This window comes from Mus pahari, chromosome 7, assembly GCF_900095145.1.
Source record: "Mus pahari chromosome 7, PAHARI_EIJ_v1.1, whole genome shotgun sequence".
NCBI lineage: Eukaryota > Metazoa > Chordata > Mammalia > Rodentia > Muridae > Mus > Mus pahari.
The window spans coordinates 102,908,488-102,928,419 of record NC_034596.1 but is presented as its reverse complement, the minus strand read 5'-3'; the positions used below and the strand labels follow the sequence as shown (position 1 = coordinate 102,928,419).

The following is a 19,932-nucleotide window of genomic DNA, read 5'->3' as shown; positions in this document are numbered from 1 at the left end:
GCCTCGAACTCAGAAATCTGCCTGTCTCTGCCTCTGCCTCTGCCTCTGCCTCTGCCTCTGCCTCTGCCTCTGCCTCTGCCTCTGCCTCTGCCTCTGCCTCTGCCTCCTTAGTGCTGGGATTAAAGACATGGGCCTCCTCTTCCTGGTTTTACAGATAATTTTTTACATGGAAACCTCTGTGCGGCTGGGGCTAAAGCTCGCTGACAGAATTCTCGTTCACACATGCAAGGTTCTGGGTTTGCCCCTCAGCACTGCAGAACAGAAGAGAAGAAGAAAGAGAGTAGAAAAGGAGCAAGAGGACGACAATGAGCTAGGTATGGTAGCACCCACCTCTGAGCCTAGCACTAGTGAAGCTGAGGCAGGGGGATTACGATTTCAAGGCCACCCTGGGATACATAGCAAGACCCAGTCTTTAAAAACAAACAACCCCAGCCTGGAGATGGTGGTGCAGACCTATACTCCCAGCACTCGGGAGGCAGAGGCAATGGATCTCTGAGTTTAAGGCCAGCCTGGTCTACAGAGTGAGTTCCAAGACAGTCAGGGTCACACAGAGAAACTGTCTCTAAAAACAAACAAAACAAACAAGAAAAAAAAATCTGTGTCCAGAGAAGCAGGGCAACTGCAGAGTACCACCTGGCCACATACAAAGCCCAGGGTCGGGTCCTAAGGCACCAGCCCACCCAACTGTGGCAAGAGCAATTCTAAACATGGCATCCAAATTTGTTTGTTTCACCCCAAATGCATAGGTTCACACAGTACTGAATTTCCATTCAAAAATTTTTCCTGGAATTCTGAGCATTCACAAATTTCTATCAGCTAGTCCTCAGTAAGAATTGCTTTGGTCTAAAACAGTATTAATTCTCTGAGTACAGACAGGAAGAAAATAAGGATGTTGAGCATATCACAGCCAGCAGAGGGCGGAGTGGGACAGAGTGCAAGCCTGGGCCATGGACCAGCTAGCCCGCTTCTTTTTTTTTTATGCTTGTGTGTTTGCTTGAGTGTATGCATGCCTATGCGGATGTGCAAGCCTGTGCTCCTACATACAAGGAGGCCAGAAGATGGAGTCCTGTGATGTTTTGCTTTCCATCTATTCAAGGTGTGGTCTCTCTGTGACCTCTTACAGGTTGAGTTACAAGCAAGTGTGAAATGGCTTGTTACATGGGTGCTGGGATCCGAACTTTGGTCTTCATGATTTCAAAACAAGTGCCTTTAACAGATGAACCTCTCTAGCCCCATTATAAGTACTCACTATGTAAGCCAGGCTGGTCTAAGCCTTCAGAGGGCTGGGATTATAAGTATATATCACCATGTCAGATCACACACTGGGCTTCAACGTCCCACTCAAAGCCTTCCACATCTGTCCCCTAATGGCATTATTCGCCCAACGAATCCCACTGCCATACGAGTCAGCTCACCATCCAAGGCCTGTAGTTATCATTCCTACCAGCAGCTAAATCCAGGCAGGTAACAACGTCCACTTTCAGAAACATCTTCTAAAAAGGACTTCTAAAACTAGCTTTCCACTCTCCAACCAAACTAAGATCCCACTGGAGTCTAACCACACACAGATTGACCCATGCTCTGACAATAATTTGATCTCTACATATTCAGCAGGGAGCTGAGGCCAATCTCCCGGTTCCTCAAATGAAACCCATCAGATTCCCACCACCATACTATATAGAGCTCAGTCACAGCCAGGTTTTCAGCCTGGGTTTTTATCCACAGGGTAGACTCACAAAAGAGGCCTATAGCAGATCTGAGGATAGTGTGGCCCATCAGCTCCACAGGGGATAGAAAATGAACAACAGCAAGGGACTGGACACCAGATGCACTGCACCACACACAGATTTCATTCTCTCACTCAACATCTGCTATAGTAGGCAGAACAGTAAATGATGTCCTTCATTCAGCACACTCCCAAGCCATAGGAAGACAAAAACACCCGCGACTCATGAGCCAGAAGATGTCATGGACATGTGAACTCAAAAGGAAAAGGGTACAGGGCAGCCGGGCCCAAGACTGCATCTTTTTCTGGAGCTGAGACAGGCCTCAGAGAGACTACACCAGTGTGACACTCTGAAGAGGTTGAGGGAACAAAGGTGATCACAATACTGTGACTAAAACAGAACCAATACCAATTAAGTGGAGTCAAGGGTGAGTCAAGAAAACATACATGAAGGGAGAAGGCTGAGAGATGCACACCGTTTAGGAAATGATGGTAGCCATCTTGTACCCAAGTCCAAAAACTGCCATAGGAAAAGGGGGTGTGGTGAAACCAAGAAGAAGAGGCTAAAAGGGGAAAATGAGTACTGAGGACTGAAGCAGGATACTGAAAAGCTGAAGGGAGCACGGATACGTGGGGCAGGGTGTCCTGTGTGTTTAGCCCACTGTCCATGAAGCCTCAATCTAGATGTATTTGCAGACCGCAAGGTGATGGGACAGGGAACTGAGGAAGTTAAAGACAGAATTTTCCCGTTCAGCACACGGGCCCTAGTTTCCTACTCTGTGTTAGGCACTACGATGGATCTGATGTGGGTAGAAATTCACACGGATCTTCCCCAGAGGCCACGGACACAGGATGGGAAACAAAAACCAGACACTGGCTTTGAAGGATGAAGAAGTTAGCCAAGCTGTCAACACTAATGGGTAAAGAGTTCAGAGCACGGCACACTAGGGATGAACGGGAAGAAAAGGAAGGCGATCGGCGAGCTGAACCCGGCGCTAAGAAGCGGGAAGCATGCGGCTGCCACATCCCGGCCCCCTCCCTCCCGGGCCCGCCGCTCACCACACACACGGAAGCGCTTGGTACACCCCGACGGCGGTCCGGCCAGCACTCGGGCCGCCCAGTCGCGTTCCACCACGACGCCGGCAATCTCAGCCAATCGGAGATGGGCTCTGCCCGCCTCTGTCTGGACAGCCAATGGTGGCATGCCAAGGCCGGAAGTTATTCCAGCCGGCTGGTGTTTCCACGGACGCCCAGGAGGTACCGGTGGCTGAACCTAGGGTGCTGACTGGTGGGGCCGAAGCGGGGCCGCCGGTAAGTGAGGAGGGGGTGGACACTGCGCCGGGAGCGAGGGAGGGATGCCGAGGTGGCGCCGGGGCCTTGGGCTGGCAACCCCGGCGCCGCGCCCTGAGGGTCCAGCTCGGAACCGGGCTGTCGGTTCTCTGGGCACCGGCACCACGAGGGACTGGGAGGCTGCGGCGGCGCCGCCCACCCAACCTGGCATCGTTTCCCATCGCCTGGGCTTTGCCCGGTAGGAGCTCCAGCGGTCCCCTCCACGTAATACTCCTGGTGCCCGTTACATAGGTGAGGAATCCTAAAGAGAAGCAGAGAAGGGACGCCACTTGCCCACGGTTTTATGATCGCACAGCAAGCTTATGCCCAACATTAAAAGCCGATGCTCTCTGAACTCGCAGTTCCTATCTTTCCGCTGCAGTGCACAACTTCAGAGCATGACTGCTTCGGGGAGGCAGTGATGTACATAGCGATATGCCCGTCCTATTTGTCGCTGCACTGCCCACAATTGCAATGATGTTGTGGGGGCGGGAAAGGAAGAGGATGGGGAGGTCATATGGCGGTCAACCTGAAGAAAGGGACAGCTGATGCAATGACAAGTAGCTCAGGGCTCTTGAGAGTATGATTGGCCTCAGCCGCCTCCTCCCACAGCCCAAGTAGCTAGTCAGTGGCTGGACTTGCTCATGAAGGAAGCTGGGCAAGTGGCTAAAATGCTTTTGGGAACCTGAGTAATTTCTAGGAAACCCTTCAGTAAGTGAAACTGAAAGGGTGTGGCAAAGCAGATAAGAAAAACAATAAACTCTTCTTAAAAAAAAAAACAAAGAAAGAAAGAAAGAAAGAAAGTGAAAGAGGAAGGGGAGAATATTAAAGACCTCCACCCTGATGGGCATTCTCACATGTTCAGCTGTCCAGCGTGAGCGCCCTTGGACTACACAGCCAGGGTACGTATTGCCTTCTCGGCTGGCTTGCAGCTTGTTTTCTGTTGTTGCAGTGGTTTGGTTTGGGTCACCTACCTTATATGAAAGTGTTGAAGACTTGAGGGTGTGTGTCAGGATTGGGATGTTGCGCATGTATTTCATCTAGTTGACTCAGGTTCAGGTAATGCCCTGGTTTTGAGTAGATGCAGTGGGTGCCCAGTGACCTGTTTGCATTCAGAACTTGCCCTTAAGCATCTTCAAAGCCCCGGCTGATCTGGCCTCCTTAAGTGGTCATTGTCTGAATACATTGGCATTCTTATTATGACAACAGAGTCTGTAATGTCTGTCTTTGTAAATTAGTGTCTTTCTCTTTTAAGAAAGTGTTCATAGGGCTCGGCTTGTAGTTCAACTGTTAAAAGGCTAACTTGGCATTTTCCAGACTCTGGGTTCAATTCCCCAATGCCTTTGGTTGGGAAAATAACCTTTCATTAACTAGACTATCATCTATCCCCAAGTTTTGTTTTCTGCAATCATGTCAATCTGCAACTATTGTTATCTACTCTTTGAGACTGCAGTCCCAAGGTATCTGGAAAGTTTCCTAGACCTCCTTCTTCCCAAGCTTCCCCTAAAATCTTGCTGCCTTCTTCCTTCAGGCTGCAAAGACTGTGGGTCTTCCCTGTGATAGTTTCCTTATGGTCCAAATCCTTCTCTTTCTATCTGCTCACACTGTAATGTGCCCCTTTCTTTACAAGACTACCGTGTCATCTAGAACAGTGCTAGTTTTCCAAATGAGCCATAGATTAAAAGGCCTGCAAAGGGGAGTTCCAGGTGTAGGCTCCTCGTCAGAGGCCTGCTGTGAGTGCCCTGGAGTAGGCCATCTGACTTCTTACAATCCTGGTACTTTTGCTACAGGGCATAGTAGATAGCTTCCTGGTTATAACTTCTTTCTTTCCTCCATATTGTGTTAGTAGTTGGATAAATATCTTTTCCTTAAGAGTCAACCTCTCACCTGGAGTTGATCTGGTAAGTCCTCAAGACAATGCTCCTCGACCTTTTGGCATCTTGGATTCCTTCATAAAGATGGTAAACCTGAGGAAGTCTTACATCCATTCATCCAATGAATATGCAAATATTGATATACTTTAAGAGGGTCAAGGCCCCTTGGTCTTGCAAACTTTATATGCCCCGTACAGGGGAACGCCAGGGCCAAGAAGTGGGAGTGAGTGGGTATGGGAGCAGGGCAGGGGGAGGGTATAGGGGACTTTCGGGATAGCATTTGAAATGTAAATGAAGAAAATATCCAATAAAATAATTAAAAAAAAAAAAAAAGAGGGTCAAGAACTCCTAGCTAAACACCTCTGAAGTTAAGCTGAATTCTAAAGGTTAGCAAACAAAATAGAGGATGGGGGAGCTCTTCATACAATCCAGAGGTATGTGTGTAACTGCGGGAAGGCAGCAAGATGGTAGCTCTATTTTCTTTGCCTCAACCATTCTTAGAATATTCATTCAAGAAATTGCCTCTCATCCTCTTGGTCTCTCTCACTCTTCCTCATGCACTTACACACACACACACAAAAGATTTCAACGGTGACCATGCATGAGCGACCAGGCAAACAGGTTTCACATGTTGTTTCCTCTGTCTGATTTAGTTTATATGCCTCTTCCAAGTCAGAGCACTAATACTTGAAGAGATAGGTGCTCCCTACAACATGGGTCCTGAATGCAGATCCGGTTCCTTAGCTGATTCCATCAGCTGCCATCCCTGTTGCAGTGGAAAGAGAGTAGCTGTCCCAGGCTCACTCACTCATTCTCCCTGGCACTTTTTCTAGGAGTTGAGTGCAATTCTGACCACAGCTGATTACAGTCTTTGCGGAGCCCCACATTTGTAGAGAAGTGGGGTAAACAAAGGCAAGTACAGAGGTAGCCAGAACAGGGGAGATGTTACAGCGGGCAAAGAGACGAGAGGTCTAAGACCTAGAGGAGACCCAAGGCGGTCTTCCTGGCTCTCCCCAGCTCTTAGAGGGTGTGGCTCAGTGCCAGAGCATTAAACCAGAGGTAACCTTAGATCCAACTGACTCAGCCATCAACTAGAACAAACACTGGTATTTTTTTATGTTTGCTGGGTTTGGAGGAGGTTTTTTTTTTTTTTTTTTTAGAGGGTGGGGATGTCACAACAAGATCTTACTATATAATTCTGTGCTATTTTCTGTAGCCCAGGCTAGCCTAAAATTTACCAGTCCCCCTGTTCAGCTAGATTTGGAGTTGTACACCAACCACCATGCCCAGCTAAAACCTGCACTTACAAAGAAGATATAAAAGAACAGCCTAGAGGAAGAGGTTGTGCTTATTGATTTAGGAGAGTCATTCATAGTAAATAGTAGAAATACATGCTAGTTTACACTAATTACAATTCTACCAACTCTACAGCAGAGAAAGTGCTGCAACAAAGTAGGACAGGAATGTACAGGAATGTTCCAGAGTCCCAGAGCTGCGTTTGGGAATGGCTGTGAAAAGCTGAAGTTGACTCTCAGAGAAAGCAGAGCCCAGACAAAGGGGGGCGGGAGGGGAGCGGTCCTGACCAGGAGGAAGAAGAGCAGGACTCTGACACTAGAGCCTGACTTCTCTGGATTTGAACCTCAGGCAGATTCTTGTGGCTTCCCTAAGCTAACAGGATGTACAGTTGCAGCTTGCTCTTTTGAGACAGCTGGGAAAATCATTTAACCCTTTGTGTCTAGAAGGCATCTTTATTACACTCATTTCTTTCATCTGATCCAAGCAAATATGTACATAGAAAAGCAGGGGCTGGAAGTCTCCTTACTCCCTGGCTTCAACATTCCTCCCGCTGCTAGGCCATAAGGCTTTGCTCTCCAAAGATTCCCTTTCTGGGAATCAGGTGAGATGGTTCTCGGTGGCTGTTGTCCCATCCTAGTTTGGGTATTGTGAGTTCATTGACTTGTATGAAACTGGTGGTGATGAACAAATTTAACCAATGGATAAATACAAATAGATGGGATCTCCACTGTGCATCTGACTGAGCAGTAGGTAGGTGGGGGACAGTGGCTGAGACTGCCTGAGTTTTTGTCCTCTGGTTGAAACCTTCCACCCTGCAGGGAAGCTTGTGTAACAAGGATGTTGTCAGGAAGGTAGCATAGCAATGTGTTCTGTGAGGGGAGTAAGGGTCCTGTCTTGCAAGGGGAGCTCTTTAAACTCAGAGAGTTTAAAGAACAACTTACTAGCTTCAAGAAATCCCTGGAACTAACCGGACTCCCTAGGCTCCTGCCTCTCTACGAGCATCCATGAGCAGTAAGGACTGCTGAGAGAGACTCTCAGGGGGACCCAGCTTCCCAGAAGCAGCACAGACTACCCTAGCTGCCTTCAGGCTGGACAGTGCCCTCCAGGTAGCTTTCATGACCATCACCTAAGCTGGAGTGGGCCTTGATACATCTGCTTTTGAGTCATCTACCCAGGAAAACTCATTGGTTCAAAGTAGGGTAGGGGGCCAGAGGGGCACAGCACTCACTGGCACACCACTTTGGACTTCGATGGTATGCTTAATCGGGTCTGTTCTCAGAAGTGAGGAGACATTTGTTCATGTATCCTCAAGAATACTGTCATACAGCACATTCCTCTGCAGTCACACACTTCCATATCCATGAACTGGGGAGGACAGATCTGTCACAAGATTCTGTTGAGGCTCAGATGACTTGATGCATAGAGGAACTTAGATCAAGGTATAGATCAAGGTACCAGGTCAGGGTGCTCAGTTACTGATCCGGCATGCTACGACTCCTCCCCTGATGTAAGTCAGATAAAGCTGAGTTAGGTGTATCCCTAGAGCCCTCCCTCCCTAACCCGGGAATAACGACTGGAAGTGCACTTATATCTTGCTTACAGTTTGTAGTGTGTTCCTGTGTCAGTTTTTTTCTCATTTATTTCTATAACAGCCCTTAGGGTAAGTTAAAAAGTTCTAAGAGTTAACATTCTATAGATAGAGTGACTGGCCCAACAGGCCAACTCCAGATGGCCCAGTCCCCACCCTTTCCGGTGTCAATAGAGATAGTGACTGGTAGAAGGTGCAGACACACCTTCCCAGCTTCAGTAAGGCAGCATATGAGATGGCAAGTCTCATGGTCCATACTGGTCTCGAACTCAGAACAGAGAGGGCCTTGCCCACTTGGACCTTGCTGTACCATTTGGCCAGCTAGAGGTCATGTGGCATTACTGTGTTGTTTATGGCTGCAAAGGCCTGAGAGTTTGTTCCCAAGGCAGTAAAGATAAGGAACAAACAAGTCTTTGCAAAGTGTCTTTTGGTCTGCTGAATGTAGCCTTACAAAAGTGTGCTTCTGTTCCAAGCAAACGAGTTCCTCTCTTCTGGGCACTAGATGGGAACAACATCAGCCCATGCCAACTTACTGTTTCAAGAAGGCCCTCCTGTGCCGGCCTCCCTCAAGTTAGTACTTCCCACTAATGCCTTTAGTTCTCGTTGTCAGCATTGATGCTGCTTTTCCTTGATCCCAGATTTCTCCTTATCTCTTTCCATTAATGTTCTGTTGCCCCGTTCTGTGTTACAGCTCAGTTGCCACGTTTTTCTGAAAGAAAGGCTGCGTACTGTGAAGGAAGCACAGATGCAGCAACTGCTCATGGCTCCCACCCTCATTTCCCATTTCATCCTTTTCTCCACAGAGTCCTGTCTCAACTGCTGAACACACTACTCACAAGTCAGCTGCAGGCCTGGGTCCTAGAAGATGGCAGACATGCCCAGTGGCGAGTCCTGCACCTCTCCACTGGAGCTGTTCAACAGCATAGCTACTCAAGGGGAGCTCGTGAGGTCCCTCAAAGCTGGAAATGCACCAAAAGTAGGTAATTTGTCAGGCTCTCCAAAACATGCGCTGAGCCTCCGCGCCTGCACAGCTGTCTGGTATAATCTGCTAAGTTCATGTCGTCCTTATGTGCTTCTGAGGCCTTTGTATGTAGGGAACTGGTCCCCAGATCCTCAAAGGTGCCAGAGTCTGTGGATGCCCAAGTCCCTCACATGAAGTAGTACAGGATTCACGAGTGATCTGCTCTACTCTTCAGGCCATCTTAGTATTGCGTGTATTCTGTGTAAACAGTTGTGATGCCCCATGGTTGGTTGGGTTTGTCTTGTTGTTGTTGCTATACTATACCTGTAGAGAATATAGTAATTACCTTTTTGTCTGTTGCAGGACAAAAGCAACTTAAGGAAGAGAGTATATTTGGCTCACGGTTTAAAGTTAGTCACAGAGGCAGGACTGTGAGCCAGCTGGTCACATGGGATCACTGTTAGGAGATGGAGATGAGTGTCTGTGCCCAGGTCCTTTCTCCATAGGATGATGCCACCTGCATTGAGGGTAACCTTCCCACCTGAATTGCCCAGTCTAGAACTGCCATGTGTAGAGGTTTATTTCCTGGGCACTTCTGGATCCTGTAAAGTTGGCAGTGAGTAAAGTGACAAGATGGGATGTGTACATCCTCAGCGCAGATGAAGAAGATCTTAGTGTTTGGTTGTTCCTGTCCTATGTTTGTTCTGTAACCCAAGGATACAGAGCCCACAGCTAAAGACCTGGAGCACCCCAGCCTCTTCTGCCCAGCTCTGACCATGCACAGACATTGTCCATTCCTACCAGTGCGTCTCTTAAGGTTTGGACTTGGACATGTCTACTGTTTCCCTCCTTTCTTAATTTCAAGTTGGGGCTTTGGCCCAGGCTGTACGGAATTCCTGCTTTCACACACACTTCCCCTCCTCCAACTGCCGGGATATGACGCAGTTCTAGTCAGGTCATTATTAGTACAGGCATTGTTACACTATGTAAACACATAGACAGCTGAACCATCAACTAAAGCATGAGTCCTTTTCCTTCCCTTCCCACCTTCTGTTTTCTCTGGGGTTAATGTTTGCCTTAATTTCTGTTTGCCTGGCCTTTTCTTCATAATGCCAACAGGCACCACATAACACAGTCAAAGACACCAGGGTCTGATAGGTTGTGAACACAGTCAACATTGTGTTTGTGGTTACGTTACTTTTGTATAGTTTGAGCTCTTATTTCCTGTTGGGTGGGACTTGTTTGTTTGTTTTGGATGATAGGATATGGTATGTGCTAAAGAAGCATTCTGCCACTGTCTTGGCAACTTTGCTCTTTTCTGTCCAGATAGCAGACCCAAAACACCAGCTTCAGAGAGGAAGAGTTCCTCTTATCTCACAGTTTGAGGGTCCAGACCCTCGTGGTGTCTGACAAGTCTGTCTGACACCCCAACCCGTGGGTTGGCACTACCCACATCATCCCTCACCTGATAAACCACTGTGGAAACATCTCGACAGACAACCGGTACCACCTGGGTGGTTCCAAATGCAATCAGGGTGACAATAAGAGTTTGCTGTCACAGCCTCAAGGCTAGGCACCCAGGCCTGGGGTGTGTATTCAGTATACGTTTATCACTAAGCTTGTATGCCCACTTACTAAGTAGTAGCAAGATAGCCATATTACCTTGGCAGAAGCCCCCTATATCCCATGTTTATCCAGTCTCTTGACTGCATCAAAGCTCACATCAGTCAGGTAGTAGCCTGTACCATCTAGGTTAGTGCGTTGGTGGTGTCGCTGCTTAATGATACCTTTCTCAGACTCTAGCCCCACCACTAAGCAGCGTAGGGCTATCATGGCTCCTCCCTGGGTGTTTCTCAGCACTCGGCAGCTGCTATATAAAGGTAACGTCTTAGGCAGTCTTACAGGACCTCTGCCAATTTACCTTCCCTAAGGTTTGATTGATAGCCAAGCTGGGTGTGGAGTTCTGAGATGGAAGCAACTTTCTCTTCGAATTCTGCTGTTTCATTTTGTCTGTCACAGAATCTCAATGTAGTCCAGCCTGGCCTCAACCTGCTATGGGCAAGGATACCCATGAACTTCTCATCTTCCTGCCTCTGCCTCCTGGTTGCTTACACTAGAGTGATGGGAAACCACACCCGACTTCCCTTGGAATGCATTCCCTGTGGCCTGTTTGTCAGCACATTTTGTTGTCCTCCCTAGGGATTAGAGTCCTTTCTGTTCTAGTGCCCTGACATTCCAGGGATAGGACCAATACTCCTTGCAAACTTTAATTCTCAGAAATCACATTACTCATTTGATCTACTTGGTACTCTGCCTTTTGTGGTTTAGGTCAGGAACCACTCCTCTGGCGTCTTCCCATTTCTTTCTGCTCTTTGCGGCTTGTTTCCTGACCCTAGCCTCCTGCTGTCCTCCATTTCTCCTGTCATAAACTCCCAAGTATCTCTTCAGGCATGCTCTGTAGTGCACCGAGCTGGTGATGCCAGTGCCCCTGGTGCTCTCTGCCCTTTGTGCCCCAGAGTCCCAGGTGAGTTTCCTCTTCCCTTCCCTCTCACAGGCATCGCAGATGTGCCATAACTTGCCATCTGCTCACACCCTTGGAGACAGCTGCCAGCTGGCCTCATGGTGAGGAGCCCGTAGCTCTGTGTGGCCCCTTTCCTAGATAGCTGTGGGACTTGTTTTGGTTGAGGAGTCTTTGTGTTCAGAGTATTAACCTCCTTTCTTGGAACTCATATTCTCTGTGATCGGCTATTTAGGGAGTGTGAGTGGCTGGTCTTGGTATACTTCCCACTGTTATGTACATACCACTGTATTTTTCCCATGGAAACTTCTGGATGGAATGAGCCGAACTGTTTCCTGAACAGATCTAGCCAGCTTTCCTGTTATGCCCGTATGTTATTACTTCACCGATGCCTGGTCTCTGGTAGTCCATGGTGTGAAGTGGGCTCACTGCCCTCCTAACCAGCCCTTCCCAGGTTTTCTTTTTCTCTCATGCTGGGTCCTGTCGCTGCCACCTGCTCCTGTTTTCTTCGTCCTGTTTTTTAAGGAGCTTGCTAATGGTGAGTTTTAGGAGCTGGTCAGTCCGCAGCTTTAATGGCAGCAAAGGCAGCCCATGCTCTTTTGCTGCCTCCAGTCTTAGGTCTCCATGCCTCCTCCTCCTCTGCTGCTTTCCATCCAGCTGTCTTCTCAGAAGTCTGTTTATGTTACCAGACGATGCCGTCCACCTCACATTCAGCCCCGTAGCTTTCGTTGGTCATTAGTCTGAGCAAACCATGATATTTTAAAGGAAATAAGTGGCATAAAGAGAAAGTCATGTCTGAACACCTGATTATCCAGAACTCACCATGTGGGCGCAGTGAATTGGCTAAATGGCTTTCAGGCAAAAACCTAAGATAAATAAAAGGCACAAGAATGGGTCATTTCTCCTGTAATCCTACTTTGCAGGCTAACAGTGGCACTTCTATCAGTTTAACATTAAATTTGAATAACACTGTAATGTTTTTATATAGTATTCCCCCNCCCCCNCCCTTTTTTTTTTTTTAATCCTCATTCTGAGACAGGATCTCACTGTAGCCATGACTGGTCTAGAACACATAGAGATTCACCTGCCTCTGTCTCCCGACACCGTTAGAACACTGGCTTTTATGTTGAGTCTCTATGTCCTGGCCCACACTACACTGAAATAGGAAGCAAGTTAGCAGGTCTGTTCATTGCTTTTTTCCAGGCTACAAAAGTTCCCTGAGCAGTGACGAGGTTAAATGTTTCCTCTTTTCAAAATCGGATCAGAGAGAGTATAAATTGTCAACAGTCAGTGATTAAAAGATACCACTTGCTGGGTACTTCAGAGCAAGGCAAGTCTGCTCACAGATAATTCTGCAGATGAAACTTGTTAAACATTTATTTTCTTTCTAGTGCTGAGCCTAGGACTGCTGAGACAGCAGAGCAGCTGTCCAGCGAAGGCTTCTTCTCTTGTGTGAGCTATAGACATGGAGTTATTGATTACAAGAGGTAAAGTCATTTTGATAACAAATTCTAGATAATTTTATTTTTTGATGCACTGTTCACTACAGAATCCTAGCTCCCTTTCGCTGCAGTACTGTGCCAGTGAATAGCTCTCTAAGTGAGGTTGGAGTCATGGTAGTTCTTCCCCAGGAAGCCCAGTTTATAGTACATAGTGCTATAAGCATAAGCCTCATAAATATGTGTGTTTCCCTAGGCAAGAAAATAGATTGTGTAGTCTTAGTAGTGTAATCCAGCTGTGGCAATTACCAGTTTAGAGTTGGAGGCCACAGCATGATTTGATGGCCTTAATTAGGCCTGTTCTTTGAAGCTTCTGGGGTGGCCACTGTGAGCCCCTAGAAAAGAGGGGCCTTCAGTAAGTTTTCAGAGTGCCTGGGGATACCGCTTACGATTGCTGCTGCTGCTGCTCTGTCCTTTTCTCTCTTTAGTTCTTTTTTAAAGAATAACGTCTTGTGTACCCAGACTGTCCTCCAGCTTTCTGTATATCCAGGAGTGACCTAGAGCCCCTGATCCTCCTGCCTATACCTCCCAGGTGCTGGGGTTGCAGGACTCACAGGCATGGAGACACTAGAAATAGCCTGGTAACTAGCTAGAAAGATGGCTCAGCAGTTAGAAGCCTTTGCTTCTCTTACAGGGGAACTAACTGGGTTTGGTTCTCAGCACCCCATGGCATCTCATGAAGATAACTCCAAAGTTAGACCTGGTGCCCTCTTTTGTCCTCCACAGGCACATAGGGCACATACATACATACATACATACATACAGGCAAATACTCATACACATCAAATAAGAATAAATCTTAAGAAGAGCTAGCTTGATGAGACTCTGTCGTCCGGTGGTGCCCCTGTCTCTGAGCACCCCTCAAGGCACACTTCCCCTTGCCTTCACCTGCTTTCATGACGTGTCTTTGAGTTGCCATCCCGACTCCTCTGGCCTCTTTGGTTGTGTCTGTAAGTTTTCACCCTCACCTATGCAGGATGTGACATGGTGCAGTATACACCCTGGGCTCCATTAAAGGAGCTGTCGCAAACGCACCTTGTCGTAAACAATAGTGTGTTTGGGTCACAGCTACTGCCCCATATGGTTCTGATCATGATCTGTATGTAGCTCTCGAGTAGCAAACAAATGTAAAATATACTGGAGCCCAGTTTTCTGCCCATTCAGGACGACTCCCTGGCTCTCAAACTACTTAGCAAGCACTTGTCAAGGTTGTAGAACTGCACAAGGTGATGGACGTGTGTGAGAGTCCTTGCACAGCGCCTGCTGCCTGGCTCGTTTTCTGCAGACCTTGGCCTTGTCAGCATTTGAACTTCACCTTGTTTCCCCTTAGGATGAGATTGATTCTGCAGTAAAGATGTTGTTATCATTAAAAATGAGCTATAAGGCTGCCATGGGGGAGGAGTACAGGGCTGGCTGCCCTCCTGGGAACCCAACAGCTGGGAAGAATAGTGACCCAGATGCCACAAAAGCCAGCGAGGATTTTGTGGACCCTTGGACAGTGCGGACAAGCAGTGCAAAAGGCATCGACTATGACAAGCTCATTGGTGAGTCGTCCCCTGCTTCCCCCACAGCCCCTCAGTGTCCAGTGTGGCTGCTGTGTCCTCCTCATTGGCATTTCTAACTACGTGTGCTTTTGCAAACTTCTGTGCCTTTTTAAATGGCACAGTAATGGTGTGTGTGTGTGTTTTAGGACAGAATGACTGTCTACATATGTGTACCCTGGATAATGACAGAGTCAGGATACATAGCATGTTCATCACCAACAACAGTTTTATTTCTTGGTGATATTATTTAAGCTCTCTCTGGCAGCTGTTGTAAAATACACAATACATTATTGTTGATGGCATCCACCACACTGTTGGTGGCCCATCGGAATTCACTGATCTCACTGTGACAGCCTTTCCCCAGTCTCTCCCAGCCATGTACTCTCCATTTAGATCCCACATAGGATGAGATCCTATAGTATTGGGTCTTCTGTGGCTGCTGATCTGGCTTGTCCTTGGGGTTTAGCTCTGTTGTTCTAGATAACAGGATTCTACTTCCTTTCATAGTTGTACTGCAGTGTGTGTGTCTGTGTGTCTGTGTATGTGTCTATATATACATCACATTTTCTTTGTTCAGAGACACATAGGTAGATCCATCTTGTGAATAGTACTGCCATCAATAGAAATTAAGATGCTTCTTTAAACATACTAATTTCAGTATCTTTGGATATTTATGATAGTTTTAAACTTTGAGTTATTTCTATTTGAGTTATTTCTAAGTAAAAGGGTTTCATATCAATAAACAAATAGATCCTGGGTTGTATATTATAGACCCAAAGGATTATTTTAAAATTACATAACAAACCAAACATGGCGACTCATACCTGTTACCTTGCAATTAGGAGTGGAGGCAAAAGGGTCAGAAGTTCAAGGTCATCTTCAGCCACATAGTTCAGTGACAGCCTGGAACACATCGATTGTGCCCCAAGAGACCAAAGTTTTAAATGATACAAAATGACATATTTCAAAAATTATGATCTGAAGCAAGCAACCTGGTTGGTTTTCCTAGTTTGAGATAGTTCAGAACTGGAAAGCTCTGGCACAATGGGTGTCTTTGTGAGGGCTCGCCATCACACCCTGTGCACTTGATGTCATTGACAATTGTCAAAGAAACCACTGAAGTGTTTATGTCTCCATCAAAACTACTTCAGTAACCTTAAAACTGTCATTGAGGGAGAGTCTCTTCAGGACCAACATGAATCTTAAGTCAGCAGTTTGAGAAATGTAGGAATCATGGCTGTTGTTAGTGTAAGCTACACCCTAAGGAGTGAGGAGTGTGAGTGATTTTGTGTGTCTGTGTGTGTGTGTGTGTGTGTGTGTGTGTCAGAACTGGCAGCAAGACTGCTTTCTGGGTGTGACCCATCACAGTCTAGACTCAGGCAAACAGCACTGTAGTATGTGGTGTACCTCTGTTTTGCTAATGGGGTGTCAGCAAAATATGCTACAAAGGTCCTTTTCCTTTATGTGGGGGTGAGCATTACAGCCCAGAGCCTAAAGAGACCAGGGTCATTGAGACAGGTTACTAAGCCTTTTGCATCTAAGAAAGTCATCTCTTCTGTTTCCTGATGGTTTTTTGCAGTTCAGTTTGGAAGCAGCAAAATTGACAAAGAGCTGATAAACCGAATAGAACGAGCCACTGGCCAAAGACCGCACCGCTTCCTGCGCCGGGGCATCTTCTTCTCCCACCGGTCAGGACCCTTCCTCTGCTCTGGGTTCATAGAACTGGGGGTTCTGGGGAGGGAGGCCTGGTACCCTGGGCAAAGTGAGGCTGCAGTAGTAACTCACTGTGGAATCACCCCACCCCTCCACCTGCAAGTCCTCAGCTTTTCTTTGTGAACCACCCACTTCACAGGTGGACGCCATTCTTGGCAGGTAAGGTGCAGTCACATTCCATACTGTAAATTATAAAAGAGCGTGAGAGCTAGGGAGTGTCCAGTCCAACTCCAGTACTTTCCACACAGTAAGCAGTAGGCTTCCTGAAGTTCCCACACACTCTTCCTCCCCCTCATGAATGACATCAAGAGACATTTACAGCAGAGCCCTTGGGACAGAGTATCCCTGCTTTGGACCATAAATTCTGTGCAGATAACATCAAGAAGGACAAGTTCTAAAAGACTTCGTGCCTCATCCATCCCACAGATTGCTTTTCCTCAGCCCTGAGGTCGGGGTGTTCTGTTCCACTTGTGCTTCACCGAGCACCCAGGAAAGAGCATTCCACCAGACATCTCACAGCATGTCTGCAGAGGGCTCTGGGCCCTGCTCAGTCCACAATCAGTAGTTTCCTTAGTTGAATTTGAATTTCGGGCCAGTGAGATGGGTCAGCAGGTAGAGAAAGGTTCCAGACAGCCTGAGTGCTGTTCCCAGGACCTGGAAAGGGGAAGCAGGGAAGAGCAGACGCCCTCAGAGTACTCTTGGGCATTAGTGTGCACTGCATGGCGTGAATACACAAGCAGAGAAGAGCAGACCCCCCTCAGAGTACTCTTGGGCATTAGTGTACACTGCACGGCGTGAATACACATACAGAGGGACACAAATAAATCAGTAAAATGTAATTTAAAAAATTGTGGCCACGTGTGGTAGCACATACCCTTAATCTCAGCACTTGGGAGGCAGAGGCAGGGATTCACTGTGAGTTTGAGGCCAGCCTGGTCTACATACTTTCAGGAGAACCAGAGATACACAAAGAAACCCTGTCTTGTGTGTGTGCAGGGGTGGGGAGATTGAGAGCTTGCTAGGAGGCTCAGCAAGGAAAGGCATCGGCTTCTAAACCTAACAACCTGAGTTCAGTCCCCAGGCCCCACGTGGTATGAGGAAAGAACCAGTTCCCAAGTGTCCTCTGACCTCCACACATGCAAGAGCACACACACAAACACAAAACAATTAATTCATTAAATGTGATCAAAAAAATGTAAAGAAATTGAATTGGTATGTCATAGAATTTGGCTTTTTAAACTATGTTCTTCAGTGGTTTAGTATTAATTACCGCAAGTGTCTAATTACAGAGGATTTTATCCCCCAGCAAAGAATCCTCTTATCAGCAGTTTCTCCCTGTTTCTCCCTCCCAAAGCTGGGTGATGGGGCACACCTGCAATCCCCACATTAAGGCAGGGGAAGCAGGAGGAGCAGAAGTTCAAGGTCATCTGTGACTGCATAGACAACTCAAGGCAGCCTGGGAGACTTGACAGGCCCTATCTGCAAAACAGCGAGTCCAGCAAACCCTGAGTTAAAGTGTATCCCCAGTCCAGCAAACTCTGAGTTAAAGTGTATCTCCCGGCTCCGTTCTTTTCCAAGATTGCTTTAGCTCCCTGCACTCTCATAGGAATTTTAAAATCAGCCTTTTCTACAAGAAAGGCCTCTAGAATTTTAACAGGGCTTTGTCAATGCAAAAACATAGCTCTCACCCCTCAGAGAATAAGATATTTATTCTGGAGCCAAATATGAATGACCATAGCCCAGAGACAGATTCATTCCCGAAATACCTTGGTGTTCTAGTGTGATAACAACTTCAGAACAAAAGAAAGCTATGACTCAGGGGTCGGAGGGGGACCTAGGCTGATCTGTGCCGTAAGCCTCAGGTGCTGTCTGATGGTACACCTGGCTTTGGGGCTGGTAACAGCTCTGGTGGTACTTTAGAACATTCCACAGACATCCCCTTATAGTCACAAAGTTGTCCAGTCACACACTAAGGTGGGCAGTGACTGCTCGTAATGTCCTGATCCAGCTGTGTGCACCACCGTGCCTGGCCAACTAGCAGAGTTCTGAGCACAGGCAGAGCTTTCTCCTGGGACTCAGTATACATGGTATTCCAGATCTGTTAGCTAGTTTGGTGAATGTTATTATGCTTTTAAAATACTGTCTTGGGTTTTTGAGTTTTGGCTTGTTTATTGAGACATGGTCTGACTGTATAGCCCTAGCTGGCCTAGGACTGTGGTGATGGTGGTGGTGGTGGTGGTGGTGGTGGTGGTGGTGGTGGTGGTGGTTGTGCCAAGGCAGAGTCTAAGTTTTCTGGGATGGCCTGGAGCTCACAGTTCTGCTGGGAGTACAGGCACACCCAGATTCCCAAACTTTCCTCTGTGGGAGTTTTCTGATTATTCTTTTTGGTTGTGAAAACGCCATACAGATGTTGTGCGTTTTTCCTAGTTTACTATTGTGCGGATGTGTGTGATGACGTGCTTGTTTAGCCATTGCATGTGGCTGTCACAGGACAGCTTGTGGGATTTGGTTCTCTCCCTCTACCATGTGGATCCCAAGAACCTAACCTTTTTGCCCACTGAGCTGTCTCATGATGTTGTTGATCTCACAGCCTCTGACATCCTACAGCTCTCAATCCCCTGCCCCTGTGTTCTTACGTCATAGCTCAGGGAAGGCATCGGCATGTTCTGGGTTTGACAAAACCCATTACCTAATATCATCTATGAAACTGGGGGTGAAATGGTATCTACAAGCTCATCTCTAACAAGGCCCTTTTGGGACAGTATGCATAAGACGCCCTCTGGCCACGTGAAAAGCAACTCAGGACATGGCTTTTCTCTGTTCCATGTGCCCATTAAAATTAATTGGGTGAAGCCGGGTCTGGTGGCTTTATCCCACCAATCAAGATACCCTAAAGGCAGACAGATGAGACCAGCCTGGTCTACATAACAAGTTTCAGGACAGCCAGGGCTACATAGTGAGACCTAGTCTCAAAGATAAAAAAGATGTTTGGATGAATTTGAGCCCTGTGTTAGCACCTGGAGGGGAGGCAGGAATGATGGGATTCCCAGGCTACTCTCAGCTACACAGCAAGAACCTAACTCAGGAAACAGAAAACAAGAAGGTGATGCGCGCCTCTATCCTGGCATAGGAGGTAAAACACGGGCAAATTAGGGGTTCAAGCTCCTCTTCCACTACACAGTGAATTAAAGGCCAGCTGAGCTAAAGGAGACCCTGTTAAAACACACACACACACACACACACAGAGACTCAGTGTGCAAAGCACACAGTATACACAAGCCAGAAACCAGCACTTTGCCTTTTCCCCTAGATCATGAAAGAAAATACGACCAGAATGGGTTTTGTCTGTTCATTTCCTTTTGAGGCAGGGAATCATAACTCAGGCTGAGCTGTAATTGAGTATGCAGCTGAAGCTCTCCCTGTACTCCAGACCCTTCTGCCTGTACACAGAGTCCTAAGGCTGCAGTCATGCATTACCACTTGTGACTATGTCACTGTTATCTAGACTCCTCTATCCAGGCCTCTGGGGAAAGGGATTTATTATTCTTTGTCTGCAACACCTCTGCTCAAAAACACCATACTCACCCCCAACCTTTAGTTGGTTTCAGACACAGAAACACACACATACACTTAAGTAAAAACAACGTTTATAAAAGAAAGAAGGCGGGCATAGTGGTGCATGCCTTTAACCCCAGCACTCAGGAGGCCGAGGCCGGGGGGGCGTCTCTGAGTTTGAGGCCAGCCTGGTCTACACAGAGAGCTCCAGGACAGCCAGGGCTTCATTGTGAGTCCCTGTCAGAAAGAAACAAAGGAAGAAAAAAAGAAAGAAAGAGAAAAGGGGAGGGAGGGAAGGAGAGAGGGGGGGAGAAGAAGAAGGAGGGGGG

General features: G+C 47.3%; 2 protein-coding genes across 2 annotated transcripts in view; one reads left to right on the top strand and one right to left on the bottom strand.

The window, feature by feature from the left end:
- Wdr25 (WD repeat domain 25) overlaps positions 1-2,814 on the bottom strand; it is a 134,161-nt gene extending 131,347 nt beyond the window's left edge. The window contains exon 1 of the mRNA XM_029540820.1: positions 2,786-2,814. The gene's annotated coding sequence lies outside the window, so the exon portion shown is untranslated. The remainder of the gene's footprint in view (positions 1-2,785) is intronic.
- Positions 2,815-2,934: 120 nt separating this feature from the next.
- Wars (tryptophanyl-tRNA synthetase) overlaps positions 2,935-19,932 on the top strand; it is a 33,608-nt gene continuing 16,610 nt past the window's right edge. The window contains exons 1-4 of the mRNA XM_021202589.1: positions 2,935-3,037; positions 8,617-8,789; positions 14,122-14,335; positions 15,915-16,023. Coding sequence (XP_021058248.1) covers positions 8,679-8,789; positions 14,122-14,335; positions 15,915-16,023 — 434 coding nt within the window. The 5' untranslated portion in view covers positions 2,935-3,037; positions 8,617-8,678. The remainder of the gene's footprint in view (positions 3,038-8,616; positions 8,790-14,121; positions 14,336-15,914; positions 16,024-19,932) is intronic.